The sequence below is a fragment of the Poeciliopsis prolifica genome, unplaced genomic scaffold (genome assembly GCF_027474105.1).
Source record: "Poeciliopsis prolifica strain line A6 unplaced genomic scaffold, Auburn_PproV2 SCAFFOLD001, whole genome shotgun sequence".
NCBI lineage: Eukaryota > Metazoa > Chordata > Actinopteri > Cyprinodontiformes > Poeciliidae > Poeciliopsis > Poeciliopsis prolifica.
In genome coordinates this window covers 24,445,668-24,462,403 of record NW_026562376.1, presented here as the reverse complement: position 1 = coordinate 24,462,403, position 16,736 = coordinate 24,445,668, and the positions used below count along the sequence as shown (strand labels likewise).

Genomic DNA, 16,736 nt, shown 5'->3' with positions numbered 1-16,736 from the left:
CGATCAGCGTGAAGACTTCAGGAAGGGCCTCGGAAAGCTGTCAGGGAACCACAGCTCCAGTGCCAGGGCTGCTGTAGTTCTGTTGTGGCCCCGTTTTGTTTGTGTACCATCATTAGTCACCATCGCTCGGTTCAAACCGAGCTCCGAGCGGCCCGCTCCCCCAGCGAGACGAGCCGCACAGAACCAAGAGAAATCCTGTCTGGCTGAGTGCCGATGCAGAGTGATGTCATCTACATAAACACGCACACACACACGCAGTCACACACACAGTCACACACACAGTCACACACAGTTAATGTGAAGTCACAAGGTGCCGAGGGACATCTCGTCCAGCAAACACTTGTGTGTGTTGCTTGCGTGGGCGAACATGTGCAGCCGAATCCGTCATACATACATGGGTAGCATGTTCCACCCCCTCCCTTCTTGTCCTTTTTTTTTTTTTCAAAACTACCTTTCTGCCCTTCATAATTAAATAAAATTAAATGAATCATTCATGAACATTTGGACGGAACGTGAAACGCACTTGGCATCCTCTTATGGGATTTACATTAAGCGGCGCCGCAGCAGAGCTCGTGACACGCGGCATCCACTCGCTTTTGTCAGTGCACGCCTTCTCAGACGCGGCGCGGCGCCTGACGAGGCTCTCCTTCTTGCACAGTGCACCTGACTGCGTGTCACTGCGAGCAAACAAAGCTTGCAAACAACCACTTGCCTTCTTTGGAGAAGGCAAGTGGTGCATGTGGTCCAGGCCACTTGTGGGTGAACAGCGCGTGAAATGGGAAAGAAAAAAATGCAAGCTTGGTTAAATGGGATGTTTGTTTTAAATCAGTTTTATCAGATTAGCGGCCTGTAGCGTGGGGTTGCAAAGAAGAGACGTGAGGTAACAGAAATTATTTAAAGGTTCCTAACCAGCTGCGTTTTGTGGTTACAGGGCCTAACCAGTTTCTATTGACCTTGTAATTATGCAGTTTGACCATTTCAAAAGTAAATTTGCTTAATGGAAACACTGCAATTCAGAAAAAAAAAGTTTTTTTGAAGATACGTTTTGGCGGTATCATTGTTCAGTAAAACTGCAATAGAAAGTCACATAATAAACAAGCAGATATTGCCTCTATGCTAACCAAGAAGAAGAAGAAGACGACAGGAAGTAGGTGGACAATGTGGGCATCAATGACTTACTGCACAAACAAACATATCCACCTGTGATTTTATTGAATGCAAACACCACCATTTCAAAATTGTGTTTTTTCTTTTTGTTTCTTTTTTGTTTTGTTTTTTACGTCAGCAGAACGTTGACAGTCTTGCGATGGAAATTGCTGCTAAAGTCAGCAAACATGTCAGCCTGATCCCCATAAACACAAATATAGATCTAATAAAATGATGTTTCTCAGAGGGATGCAGCGCAACTGAAACTGCGAGGATATGGGGGCGTTGCCATAGAAACCATCAAACATTTTGTCGCACACAATCAACAGGGCCGCATGAAATGTGTCGGGAACAACACATTTTGTAAAAAAAACGAAAAGAAATTGGTATTTTAATACTTGTTTTTTTATTGATGGAATTGTTTTATTTATCAAACACTTTCATACCAGAGGGAGGCAAATGCCGCCTGATATGGTTCCATAAGGAAATGTGCACACGTCTTAGCTCAAGCCACGGCTTGCATAATACACCCAAATATCTGTCCAGGTGCTACAGCTCCATTATGAATAAAGTGAACACCTGCTTTTAGAGGAAGAGTGCACTGAATGAGAAATATCGCTGCTTCCTCAGCATCAGTTCATAGTTCATCCTACCCCCACAATACTCCCCCACCCCCCCTACTGTGCATCAGCAAATGCATGAAAGTAAAGTCAAATTGCTAAAGTATTCCCAGAGTGCAGCACTTATAAATCATTTGTACAAACTCCTCACAGATGAGGGGTCCTGTAAAATATTTAGGAACTGTCTTAAGTTCTTTAAGTTTTCCCAAGGTTGTGTCTGAAGGTAAGCGCAACACAAAGTTCCACCGAGCGGCTAAATATAGCTCGGCTTATTCCAGTTCCCCAATATGACGAGGAGGTCTCCCTCCGCATTCTTTCAATGTTTAAAGTGTTTAAAGTTGCAAAATCAGCATGCCAAGCTGCACATGTGCCGTGAAATGTGACTCGGAATCAGGATTTTTGCAAACAAGCGAAGACGCCTGTCCCCTGCAAAGGCAGGAATCTGAAACGAAATGTCACTTTAAAGCTTAAACCCTCAAAATGGACGAGTCCCGACAGAAAAATGTAAATGAGAAACTGATTTAAAAAAAATAGAGTAAAGCAAAGTTGCAATGCAAGGAATTAGAGAGAATCCAACTGGAGAAAAAAAAAAGAGCTGATCTTAGCAGATGGGATGACATATAGCACAGACTGCATGAATATGTATAGCTCTATCTGGGGAACAAGAAACAGGTGCAAACAGTGAGGCCAGACAACTCAAAACGGCTGAAAACAAAAATAAAAAGTAAGAAAAATGACATAATTTAGCAAAGGCTGTGTCACTGATGTCACAAGCATTTTGAAAGTCATCAAAAAGACTCAAGAATTGCTTGAACGAGAGACTAGTTAAAGGGAAATGGTGTTATGTTTACTGGGAGTTGTTTTCTGTCATATTTGTGAAGTATTCATGGGGATAAGGTTTTTGAAATATGATCCATTCTTGGTAAAAAAAATAATAATAAAGGGAAACAGCTGCATTGTGACGCACTTTAGAATATTTCTCAGACATTTCTCTGGTCTTATGCTTCTCCAAGTTTTTCTTCAGGCGCACCCTAAAGAAAAAAATAATTTTTAATAAATGGGTCCATGCAGATGGTGCTGGTAGAATTTTCTATGTGTTTGAATCTTGATAAATCAAATTTTCTTGGCCTCCAAAATGTCTGTAATTAGTTGTGTACCACTTGTGTAAAAAAAGAATAGCAGTGAAGGGAAGCAGCTGGAAGTCTCATGCTCTGTTGTTGTGGCATCAGCTGTACTCTGTACTCCTAAATCAGTCTTAGAGTGTTCTCTTTCATGAAGCCATGTTTAATAATATGTTGATTTTAAGGTAAAAACAACAAACCTTCTGTTGTTCCAATACATCGATTTGACAGTGGAGGCTTCTGCACCTCCCTTATCTGTGCCTCTTGTCACTTTTTCAGCAGTTGAAACTGTTTACAAGTTATGGCTGATAACAAGTCATAATGTGTTTTTCCGAGCCGCCTTTAAACGCAACACGAGTGCTAAGACACTCGGAAAGAGACCTGCTGCTGCTGTGCAGAGCTACTCGGGTGTGTTAGATTCATGGCAGCAAACCAGCAAAACACAAAGAACTTTACACAGTTTTTCCCCCAAACTAACCAACTGAGTTGAGTAAAGATGTGGCAGGTAATGTTAGCTGAAAGATGACCAGCTAATACCACTCTCTGATTCATTAAATGAATCTGTCTCCTGAGTGCAGCACACAGACTGTTTTTTACGACCCGTTTCTAATAATTTGAACAGTTATGAAACTGTTTAAATTATTTGAAGAACCGCACCAGTACAGGTTCACACTCTCAGGTGAGAGAGACTCACCTGGTATAAAGTTAAATTGTTGGTACTGGAATTACACCGAACATAAATTAGTTTAATCAAAGGGCGTCATGAATGTGTTTATGTATTCCATCTTAAGTTCAGAACTCATTAGTTTTTTTGTTGCTATTGCCACCACTAGATGATATGCATGTAGGATATAAGATAAACAGCACTAGTCAGAGATGCAATGTGTTTATAGCAGCTGTGCACTGATGTAATTGTCTGTTGATTTGCAACAATCCCCTTTAATAGCAGATATATTGGGCCTAAAAATCAAATTCAGCTTCAGGCTTGGGCCGGCAGCCATGATGCTAAAATCTCCACAAAACATATTAAAGATTGTGATTGCAGCATTTTTTAAATCAGATGCTGATTTAAAAAGAATAGAGCAGGTAGAAGTGATGAAACAAATCTGTGCTTCACTAATCCTCCTGGAATCTGATCTGATTTATGAAACATTAGCAAAAAGCACCATGTCGGATCTTTCTTCAAAATATGCTATTTTCTCTGTCATTCAATACAATGGACTTAATCCTGTAAGAAATAGTTTTAGGTCATTTAATACAAAGGTACGACTTATGTGACACACTCAAGTCTTAGAACAACCCCCATTTGTTACCTCATCTGCTGCTGCGTGAACGATATGCAATGCATTTGTATTTCTTTTTATCTGTACACCAACATGTTCACAGAAAGGCACAATACAGCTGAACACATTCGACTCGTAACGTAAAAACGATCAAAACGATCAAAACGACATGACGGTGTTACTTTCCAACAACTTCCAGAACCGTTTCGTTTTCCCGCTGACGATGCAGTGATTAATCTGTGCATAAAAACAGGTCGCAGCAGTGAGTGGCTTTATACCTCCTCCAACCAGAACCGCCGTCACTCGTCTTCCTATCGGCACCTGTTAGTTCAGTTGTTATGACAACGGCAAATATAACACAAAAGGCGTTTATCATCACCTGGATCCAAACAGCTGTGAGTGGTGTGAATGTGTTTATGCATATCAAGCGTCTCCATAAGGACGCTGGGTAGTGGGTGTGAGGAGCCACATGATCTTCTGCTTATCATGAAGTTCACCCACTGCGTTAATGCACAGCGGGATGTTTGGCAGGCGGTGTTGGGTGTGTGCGTGTGGGGCGGGGGGGCAGCGCTGGCTCCATCCTTCTTTGTTAATAAGCTGCCACACATAGCAACCCTCCTAAATGAGCCCGGCTCCGAAAAGCTTTCATTGCCGCCTTCGCAGAGCTCCTCCAGCGATAAGTGAGGACGTGCCCTGCATTTATGCAAGGTGGTGAGCAATTAAAGCCTGTGTTCGCTAATTTGTGTTTTGGTTGGCTGATCTGTCGCGATCCACAGCTGAGATCTTCCTCCTGCAGCCTCTCTCCTCATGTGTTCTCTCCTTCCTCTGCTTCGCAGGTACGACTTGGACTGCAAGAGTGACAACCTCTCTAAACACGTGAGTTTCTCCTTCGCCGGCTCAGTAATCATTCAAGTATTCGTTTTGACACAACAGGGCCATATTTCTTTGTTGCTGTACAATGGCAGCATGATTTGAAACCAAATCTCTCGCCGAGAGGATCGCAGCGACTTTTCAAGACTGAAGGAATTTAGCACAATTTCACACTTTTTAGCATTTTCTCCTGTTTTCTCCAATGGCATTTTGTTGCCAGATTCATTGTCATGTGTTTGTGCAACAACAAATCAAGTTTAAGTCTATTAAACCTGTAGTTCCATCCTTTACTGTCACTTCCGGACACAACTTTTAGCAGTCTGCTGCTCTAGTTTCCTGCTCCACCTCTGTTCTAATCCTCCTTCCTTTCCCCTCCCCTCATCTTCACGCTCCCTGCCAACTGCTGGCGGAGTGTTTTCCTCAGCCCAGTATCCCGGCGTGCCCTCCGGCTTCCACTGTGCGCTCCGAGCGGTGCGAGCGCAGAAGCTCACTCAAAGCAAGAAGGCCGGGGACGCTTGGCTGCACCCTGTCGTTACTGTGGATGTGTGGGATTGAAGATCTGGCACTCGGCGGTGGCTCCATTGTCTAAGCAGAGTCCATCCACTGTCACACGGCTATAAATAACCGAAAGAAGGAGGGGCATGATAGAAATGCACACAAGTACAGTATTTCCAGTGTCAGCTACCTTTGAGGATGCCTTCATCCTCCCACCAAAGCAGATGGACCCGGCGCTTCCCCATCGTATGCCGCGCGTAACTTGCGTGAAAATCGCCGTAGGGGGAGAAGTGCAACGAAGGGGGTTTGCTTCAGAATGGTGGAGATATGAGACGTTGAGTTTTTTTAATAATTAATTTACCACTGTCTGGTGAATTCTGTTACATTTCTAAAATTGGTATGCAATGATATTCACATATGCTCATGAAAAAGTTAACTCTAATCACGGAGCACCGACAATGCCCTGCTAAGGTGCAACATTCTCTGTGTCCCTTCTCAGTTACAGACTGCAGTCTTTTAATGAGATAGACCGACACAAAGCTGTGCATCACTGTAAAGTTGATTGGAAGGTACGTGAGGTTATGAAAAAGCGTTCTGCGAATGAAAATCATAAAACATGTTCTGTGCATTTGTATTCAGCCTTCTATTCAAAATACCAGTTCAATCATCTGCCTTCAGAAGTCACCTAATGGGGTTTTTCTGCAGAGGCTTGTTAGGTGCAGTGAGGCGACTTTCATTTTGTGGCACCTTTCGTAATCAGTACCATAAAAAAAGGTTTTTACAGAAAGTTAAAAGGACAGAAACACGACACACTGATGACGCAAAATACTTTAAAACAACAATAGTAAAACATTCAGCCATCCCAAAACAGTTAGTGTTTCTGGACATCTGCAGTTTCTGACCTTCCGCCTCACAGAGCAGCTCTGTCCTGCTACTCCCCCACTCAGTTCCTTCAGACTAGCCAGCAGCAATTAGCAAATGCTCGGTTGAACGGTGCATCAGCTGAGCTCATTATATGAGCTGCTTCTCAGTAGAGCGTTGGTTGTTAAAAGGTGAATAGAGAAGCCATGTTGTGACGACTTCCTGAAGCTGGACCTTCAGAAAGAACAGGAGCTTTGTCTTTTTCTGAAGAGACAGAGGCCCAAACTCAAGGTGCTAATTACAAAGTAAAATTTCATTTAAGTCAGATTTTTAATGTAGATAATATTTTTCTAACAACTGAAGTGAACATAGTTTGTGGATTGTGCTATAAAATGGCACTATGTGACCAGAAAACACATAATGGTGCCTCCTTTAAGAAGTAACAAAGAGCAGGCAGTCAACAGAGATGTTTTCACTTCAGAAAACAGCTCATAGATTGCCTTAAAAGCCCTTTTTCAGCCTCTTGATCAATATTGTCGCTCCTCTTACAAATGCGCTTCTGAACACACCTAACACATTGTTTAGTATGCAGTCACATAAACCTAGCTCCAATAATTCACCAGTCCCTCTTTGCTGGAGCTACGCCTGCGAAATCTAAAATCCCTCCGGCTTTCTCAAAAGATGCCAAATGTTGTGTCACTGGCTGAAGCAGTCGCTGCTGGCATCCAAGGAGCCCAGGTCCCAGTGCTTGGGTTTATTTTTTTATTTTTTGTTGGCAGTGTGCTTACAATAATAGGAGACTGTCTTTGTGTGCCGTTTGCACGGTTGCAGCTAATGCAGCTAAGACGGCCATCTGTTGTCTTCCTTTTTTCCATGCTCACATAGACCACAGTTTATAAATCTGATCTCATCTCCATGTTTTAATTTATTAAAATTTTTTGATCAATTGATGTACTGAAGTGTGAAATATGAATACTACTCATCTGCACATCTGTTCTACTAAAGTCTTGTTTCTTAATAATAATAATAATTGCTACATTCACAAGTAAAATGATCGTGGCAAACAGAACATAACAGACGACAGGCTGCTATTTTCTTAGTACAGACTCATTAGCAGCTCTGAGTTCTGATGTTTCTTGAATTACAGAACTGTCTTTTAATCAAATCTTAAGCTACATCCATCAGGGTTTAGGAGTGTTGCATTTCTAGTATTGGCCTTCACCACATTGTGCGACTTCTCTTGAAATGACTGCAGGCATGTTTGAGACTCTTATTTTGAAATAAGAAAGGAAGTGGTTTTTCAGAGATTGCTCTTCAGGCCAGCCAAAGATTGCGGTGGCCCTGAAGGGTCAGCAAGATGCAAACGCCACTATGGCTTCATGCTAAAACAGAAATTATGCTTCAATGTATATTATGCTAGCGAGGTTAGCATGACCTCTGTGGCTTTTGTTTGTGCTTTTTGTTTCTGTTTGTGCCAGAACTCGACATTTGTTGTCGAATTCTGGCTTTTTGTTCTCTCATAGTGGCTTTGTTCTTTGTGTTGTGATTTTTGTTGTTGTGCGATGCAAAGTTGACATTATTCAAAATGTCTTTATTATGACAACTTGACAATTAACCAAGCAATTATGGTTTGCCATAAATTTGTTATAAATGTATAACTGATTAAACTTTAGCTTTAATAACATAAAGCTAGATCATTTTTGACGTTTAATCAGCAATACTTTTATAACACGTGTATGTCAGACCATAAATTTTTAGTTAACATCAAGTTGTCATAACAACGACATTTTGAATAATGTCAACTTTCTATTAACAGTTTATGATTTACCGAATGACACTTTATGACAACAGTCATAAATATTCATGAAGTCTTACTCATGTTTATGACCATGTCATGACAGTGTTATTCACGACCCATCAAATAAAGTCTTACCACATGAATTAAATGGCCTAAAACATATGAAACCGCATTTTGTGAGGATACCAGTCTGATATTTTTCGTCAGTAAAAGATATCTCCAGATATAATAAACTCTAACACATACTAATAAAACTTACTGTAAGCTCCAATGTCTTTGTAATTATCCTCTTCTGTTTTCTTTCTGAATAAACTGATTAGGTTTTTTGCATCACAATTTATTCAAACTTTGTCTAAGACATGCAACACATTTTCAGTTTGCTACATATTTCCTTATAATACCATAAAAGTCTAAAAATAGAGACCTGGAGGAGGCGACCAATCATTTACTAAACTATCACCCAGTTTGCTTTCCCAGTTGGAATGAAAGTAAAACATCTAAGTTTTAAGTACAAAAAATGCTCAACTGCAGCACAGACATGAGCTACAAGATGACTGGAAAGTGTCTTCTACATCTCCATCTGTATCTTCTGTAGACATGTGAAAGTAAATAGACTGAATTTACAGTATTTAGTGCCTTTCTAGTTACTCAAAGCACTTTACACCAGAGCCACATTGACCCAGTTGTGCTCCCAGATGCACACATTCATACCCTGATACACAGATCAATAGGCAACTTGTGGTGAAGTGTGTTGCCCAGGGGCACGTTGACACGTGGCAGGAGGAAGGTGGAAATAAACTCACAAGCTTCAGATTGCAACTTGAATTCTCCCCACTGGTCCACGCCGAGCCGTGGTTGAAGAGGCTATAAATGTTATGGAGACACACAAGATGGGTAAATACATTGTTTTAAAAAAAATAGATACTTATGCTCCAACTCTTGTAGTGTAACCCTGGGCAAGTGCCCATATGCCCCATGTCAAGACTAGCTGCGTTTCCATTGGCTAGGCAAATTGGATTGCCTTCCTGAAGGCGGAGTTTCAGAAAGAGCAGGTGTTTTTAAAGCGACATAGGCCCAATATCAAGGCTTTAAATTATAATCAATCAAATTTCTTTTAAGTGATAAGCTATGATATGTAAAGCATTTTTATAGCAATTGAAGATAACAGTTATTTGGTTGTGTTATAAAATGACACTATATGGCTGGAAAACACATAATTCTGCCCCTTTAAGTTTTCACTTTTCATTTGTCTTTTCTTTTGGGTGAAGTGACGTAAAACTCCTTGTTAGGTTCAGACAGAGGGCCATGGATTGTTTCACTGTGTTTGTAAGAACTAATACTTGTTCTCTGGGTGATTTAAGTTTGGAGCTTGATGAGCTGTAGAAGCTGTAGAGCCTTTTTATTTTATTTTATTTTATTTTTTTTACAGCCACCATCATTCCAGTTAATGTAAGTTGCCTCAACCTCTAGTCCTGGACGTTGCGAGGCTCTGCGTCCGATTGGCTGCAGCTTCTCGTTGGCTTGCAGCACACTCTGTGAGGAAAGGCCAGAGTGTTTTTGCCATCTCCGTTTTTGCACTCAGCACCAGCAAAGATGTTTGGAGCTGCTTTCTGCCCGCTGGACTCAACATGGCTCATTTGTCAAGGACTTTTACACACATTCACACACACACACACATGCGCACACACCACATGCATGCACAATCTGGTAATGGAGGCTGCGGTATCAGAGTTCAGGGTCTGTAGTAAACAGACTTACACACACTCCTTCTAGTGCTTTGCTCTTCTTGCTGCTCGTCTTTTCTAAACTGTCTCCTTTCTTGTCAGCACCCTAAAGCGGCTAAGTAGTTCACTGGTCTCTGGTTCGGTTGGTTTAGGTGTTAAAGGCCAAAATATACCAGAAAAATCTCAATTAAACATGACTGTTTCCTTTCTTCTGCTAATACTTTCTCATGTTCTGCGTTGTGCAGCACTGGCCTTTTCTAGCTCCTCATCAACGGAGCAGGAGTCACAGCACAGCCGCTGAAATGCATCAAAACAATAGATTTTTTAAAATTCTTGCAAACATCAATCACCAGTTCCTTCAAGTCTGCATTTACTCTCCCTGGCCGCTTTAATAGGTACACCTGGGTTGCACCGCTTTTGTCTAAAGGTCTGCCGAAAAATGAATAAAAATAAAATGTACCTGTATGTATATGTATGTATTACACCCAACATTACACCATCACCACCAGCCTGCAGCATTCTTCCACATGCTTTCATATTTGTTTGTTGTTTTTCACTCCAAATTCTGAGTCTAAAGGCCTCAGCTTGAATTGACTCACCAAACCAAACATGTTTGGTTTGGTGAGTCAATATATACATACAGTATCTATCTATCTATCTATCTATCTATCTATCTATCTATCTATCTATCTATCTATCTATCTATCTATCTATCTATCTATCTATCTATCTATCTATCTATCTATCTATCTATCTATCTATCTATCTATCTATCTATCTATCTATCTATCTATCTATCTATCTATCTATCTATCTATCTATCTATCTATCTATCTATCTATCTATCTATCTATCTATCTATCTATCTATCTATCTATCTATCTATCTATCTATATCTATCTATCTATCTATCTATCTATCTATCTATCTATCTATCTATCTATCTATCTATCTATCTATCTATCTATCTATCTATCTATCTTATCTATCTATCTATCTATCTATCTATCTATCTATCTATCTATCTATCTATCTATATCTATCTATCTATCTATCTATCTATCTATCTATCTATCTATCTATCTATCTATCTATATCTATCTATCTATCTATCTATCTATCTATCTATCTATCTATCTATCTATCTATCTATCTATCTATCTATCTATCTATCTATCTATCTATCTATCTATCTATCTATCTATCTATCTATATATTCAGTAATCATCTCAGATTGTTGCTGGTGTAAACCGTGAAGAAGAATACAACAGGAAGTAGTTGAAGGATGACAGCGCAGCGTGTTTCTCAACAATTTATCGCGTGAACAAACGTATTCACGTGTGATTTCACCTGCGTTTCTTGAGAGATTTTATTTGTCCGACATTAGAATTTAGACAACATTTTGCACACATTTGTCATGAAAACGCATGACACATAACAATGTGGTGGTCATTGGGACAAGCAGCACATTGAAGTTTGATTGATTTCATAAATAGCTCTTCAGTTATCAAATAATTTACCAATACTTCAACAGACTACAACAATGTCAACTGCCTGACTGAGTTCTGGGCCTAATAGTGGAGATATGGGATCGGCGCTGGGTTCAGAATCTAATCAGGATGGAAGTTGCCTCCAGTGACGGCGAGCCTCATCTCTCCAGTGTGGGAGACGCACCATCAATCTGCTTCAAGCACAAGCAAGATTTTCATGGAAGCACCAAAACTGAGCCAATAACTTTTTCTTCTTCTTCTTTCCGGTTTAAAATAATACGTCTAAAAGTGGAGAGCATCCCTTTATGCTTTGGCCAGATGATGAAGATGTAAACAGTCATCGCAGTGTTTGCGAACTGCATTATTTTCAGGCGCTTATTGAGCGTTGACTGTCTGTATGAATGATTCAGAGACGAGGACGGCATCCATTTTTTATAAGAAACTTTTTCTGGATCGTTGCTTCAGGGTTCTTCTGCACACACTTATCGATGTCGATACATTTACATATGAAAAATGAATGGTAAATATGAGCAGTGTCATTGTTAATGCTTCTCATGCTTTCCCCACATGCAGGACTTCTTGGGCCAGGCTTTCTGTACGTTGGGTGAAATCGTCGGCTCCCTGGGAAGCCGCCTGGAAAAACCACTGATGTAAGTAGCATCAAGCAACTAATAATATACAAAATGGTTTCTGCCATCTTAAATGTAGGTCATATTTGCAAAGACTGGCATACTTTACAATTTCTATTCTGTTGGCTTTGCATTATAACTCGGCGATACGGCTTAAAATTACAATGTCCGATTTTTTTTTCATACCACATTTCCAATTTTAGTAGATTTCGTTTTTTCTCGCTTTCTTTTCAAATAAAAGAAATTACAATATTTTTTAAAAAGTAGATTTTATTTTAGTCATCCCTTCATTGAGTTGCACGACAGAGAACAGGTCTGTATTATCAAAATGACATGGAATGAAGATGCAAATTTGCCTGAAGAAACATTTTGAAGTTAAGAGAAAAAAGTTGGTTTAATGACAATAAAAGCTCCGATAAAGTTGAGATCCGACGCGACCAGCTGTTTCGTGCTGACATCGCTTTGAACTATGGAAACAGATTTTCAAATTCTGTTTGATCTCCAAAACCCTCAAAAGTGGATTAATTGATAAAAATGCTTATGAATTGAAAACCAGCAGATTTTCTTTTCATAATGAATTGGACTCAAAGACAGAGACTGTGAAAATCTTTAGACGGCTAACTGCCTGTTGTTTAAAGAAACATTTCCCAGAGTGGAGTGAGTGCCGAGGATCTCGGCTGAAACCTCAAAGGGTTGCCAGAGATGTCTTTAAAATGTCTGATTTCCTTCCTGATTGCTGATTAACAAAGTTGTGATTAGCCCTGCAAGCCGGTATATGACAGATTTCACACTGACTGCTCAGTGTGAGACGAGCAAGCGCTGAATGACTAATGTTCAGAGAACCTCTGCTTCTCTCATGCCACAACAGAGTAAATCCAAAAATCAGCTGTGTGTCTCTTCACCTGAGACTGACACAGATTGACATCGTGCCACTTTGTTGCATCCAGCTGCTACGGCAAAACAAACAAAATCTGAAGGAAATGTAGACGTAAAGTACTCAAAGTCTAAAATATTTAACAGTCTGCTTTGGAAATGTTTCATAAATAGAGAAAAAGAGAAAATCCCTTCATCCCATTAGATAGACCTACAAAATTCAGACAATGCATGTAGTTAATAGAATTTGAAAAAGTCCCCCTTTGAAAAAATATATATTATTGTTTTTTGTATAGAAACTATTATTGCCCCCCCATTTTGTAAATTTGGATTAGAAATTACTTAAATAGCAGCTTATTACTGATCAGAATCAAAATTTCTTTATTGTAATTGTGAAATAAAATGTAAAAAAAGCTATATATATATATATATATATATATATATATATATATATATATATATATATATATATATATATATATATATAAATTCCCTTCTCACCCACCGCGGGTGGTTCTTATCCTCTGAGCTCGGGTCCTCTACCAGAGGCCTGGGAGCTTGAGGGTCCTGCAGTATCTTGGCTGTGGCAAGGACTGCACATTTCTGGACTGAGATGTCTGATGTTGTTCCTGGGATCTGTTGTAGCCACTGCTCCAGTTTGGGGGTTACTGCCGAGGGCCCCGATGACCACAGGCACCACTGTGGTCTTCACCTTCCAGGCCCTCTCCAGTTCTTCCCTGAGGCCCTGGTATTTCTCCAGTTTCTCGTGCTCCTTTTTCCTGATGTTGCAATCACTTGGTATTGCTACATCTACCACAACGGCTTTCCTCTGATGTTTATCCACTACGACAATGTCTGGTTGGTTCGCCATTACCATTTTGTCTGTCTGGATCTGGAAGTCCACAGGATCTTAGCTCTGGCGTTCTCCACCACCTTTGGGGGTGTTTCCCACTTTGATCTCGGGGTTTCCAGTCCATATTCTGCACAGATGTTTCTGTACACTATGCCTGCCACTTGGTTATGTCGCTCCATGTACGCTTTCCCTGCCAGTATCTTGCACCCTGCTGTTATGTGCTGGACTATCTCAGGGGCCTCCTTGCACAACCTACACCTTGGGTCTTGTCTGGTGTGGTAGATCTGGGCCTCTATTGCTCTGGTGTTTAGGGCCTGATTTATATTATATATATATATATATATATATATATATATATATATATATATATATATATATATATATATATATATATAATATTTTATATATATATATATATATAATATATATTATATATATATATATATATATATATATATATATTATATATATATATATATATATATATATATATATATATATATATATATATATATATATATATATATATATATATATATATATATATATTATATATATATATATATATATAATATATATATATATATATATATATATATATATATATATATATAAAAGTACATATTATTTTCAAATGTAAATGTACTTTTCTAAGTAGTTTTTGTTTCCTTGAGGTATGAATATATAAATACACAGATTTTCTGTCCCAAGCATAAAATGTCATCTTTTCCATACAAAATATGTTTTTCTTGTCCTGATATAAAATGTAAAAAGAGTAAAATATTCTTCTACCACCAAGGTGACCATTTCTTCAAATTGCCCTAACTTGATGTGACAAATTTAGATGTGACGTAAACACGTTCTAGTGAGGTTTGATTTTATAGTTTAAACATCAACATACTTGTAATGCTCGCATTAAGCTGTCGAATGTCTGTCACTGTACATGAAGGAAATGGGTCACATGACACACAGCACATTGTGTCATCAAGCCATATGCTTTGTTGGTGGGCCAGATGTCACTTTTTCAGTGTTTCCCTCTGTTCAATATGACCCTTGTTATCTTAATTATCATAATAAGAAAGAAGAACTGTATATTAACACATTTTATAAACGTGTTAATATACCTCAGTTTGTCCTTAGCAATAACCATAACATTACACTCAACAGCTAATTTCTATTTCTGGATTAAAATCAACATCAGTATTGATTTGCTATTGTAATTCTGACATTTCTATTCTGATTTGCAATCAGAAATAATTTCAGTTCATAAATTCAGTTTGTTGATTTAACAACTTAACTCTATTTGGACTCCACTTTTAGCCTTCTCACCATAACATCTTTGGTTTCATTTGTGTTCTTTCCAATAGTTTGGCAAAGTTGATTGAAAACGTAGTGGAGGTCTGATTATTCAATGTGAGTAGGATGTTATTTTCTTAATTATGAAGAATTTATTCTAAAGTGTTGAAGAAATTCACTTAGAATCAATTCAGGCAACATTCCGATGCCTGAATACTTGATTGTAACGACTCATTCTGGAAAGACTCCCTTCTTAGACAAACTTCAAAATAGGAAAAACAACAGAACTGTAAATGCAGAGGATAAACCTCCCAACTGCTTGTTAGTGTCTGAAAAGATAAAACTGAAGATCTAAAACTTCATTTTCTAAAGTCTGGTAAATGATGTACATGTAGTGTACACTTATTGACAAAGTTTAAATCCAAGATTTGGTTCATAGTTTCTAATTGCATTCTTCCTGAGGTTGAATGTAACCGATCACCTATCAGTGGATGCGTTCAAACTTTGTCTGTGTTCTGCTAATGTCAAAAAAACACAATCTCACAATTGTGCTGTTTCCACTCAATAAGAAATGCAATTGCAACCACACTTGAAAAAATTTGTTCACGCAAGACGTCATTACAAAACACGCTGCGTCTACTACTTCCTGTCATCTTCTTCATGGTTTCCGCCAGTAGTAACATCCGGTTGTCGATCATGTGACTCGTGCAATGCGAATAAAGTATTCCCTTTGCAGTTTTAAGAAATAAATCAATTTCAATGCGGTCAGAAATGAACCACCTCATTCCAGTGCCAAGATGCTTTAGCGAAAAACTTGTTTTTATTTACTTGTTTTCAGTAAGCAAACTTATTTCCAAAATGTCAAATTGTGAAATTCTATGGTCAGTGGAAATGCAGCTGGTGTCGTCCCGCGCCTTTCATCGCTGGTTGGTGTCCACTGTGTGACGGAACAACGGAAAGAAGGACGCGATTCCACTGTCATCTTCATCCATTACTATTACATGTCCCTGTGTGTGTGTGTGTGTGTGTGTGTGTGTGTGTGGGGGGGGTGGTGTGTGTGTGTGTGTGTGTGTGTGGGGGGGTGTGTGTGTGTGTGTGTGTGTGTGTGTGTGTGTGTGTGTGTGTGTGTGTGAGTGCGTGCGTGTGGGTGTGCGTGTGCATGTGTGTGTTGAAGGCCGAATCAATGAGTGCTTGCAACTCAATGGGCTTGCTGAAGAATGATGCAGAAGGAATGTGATGTAAGAGTGTGTTTTCATTTCAGAGTTATGTAACCTCTGCCTGCAGTCATTCAATGTATTTCTGATCTGTGCGTCTTTCTGGGGCGCTAGGCGCGCCAGTCTGTACACACGTATATGTTCTATTTTTAGTCTTTTTTCGTTAAGATAATTTTAGATCATCTCTTATTGTTACGAACGCCTGATTGTACATGTGGGTCCGAGCAATTCACATTTAGTTTAGTTTTTTTTTTCCCTTGAGTGAAAAACATCATGCAGAAAGCAACAAATAAAACAGAGAAGACGATAACCTTCCATCACATTTATGTTCATAAAGTCATTTTCAGAGCATATTTCAACCAAACAGCAACAAGAACAGAATGAAGAACACGCTCTACCTCTGCGCCACGGCGTTGCCTCCGATTTTTAGAAATATAGATAATGAGAGGGGGGTAAGTTTGCC

General features: G+C 39.3%; 1 protein-coding gene across 1 annotated transcript in view; it reads left to right on the top strand.

Annotated features, from left to right (window-relative positions):
• The window catches only part of LOC129358182 (copine-8-like), an 82,534-nt gene that overhangs the window by 25,465 nt on the left and 40,333 nt on the right, over positions 1 to 16,736 (top strand). The window contains exons 5-6 of the mRNA XM_055027062.1: positions 5,007 to 5,046; positions 11,982 to 12,058. Coding sequence (XP_054883037.1) covers positions 5,007 to 5,046; positions 11,982 to 12,058 — 117 coding nt within the window. The remainder of the gene's footprint in view (positions 1 to 5,006; positions 5,047 to 11,981; positions 12,059 to 16,736) is intronic.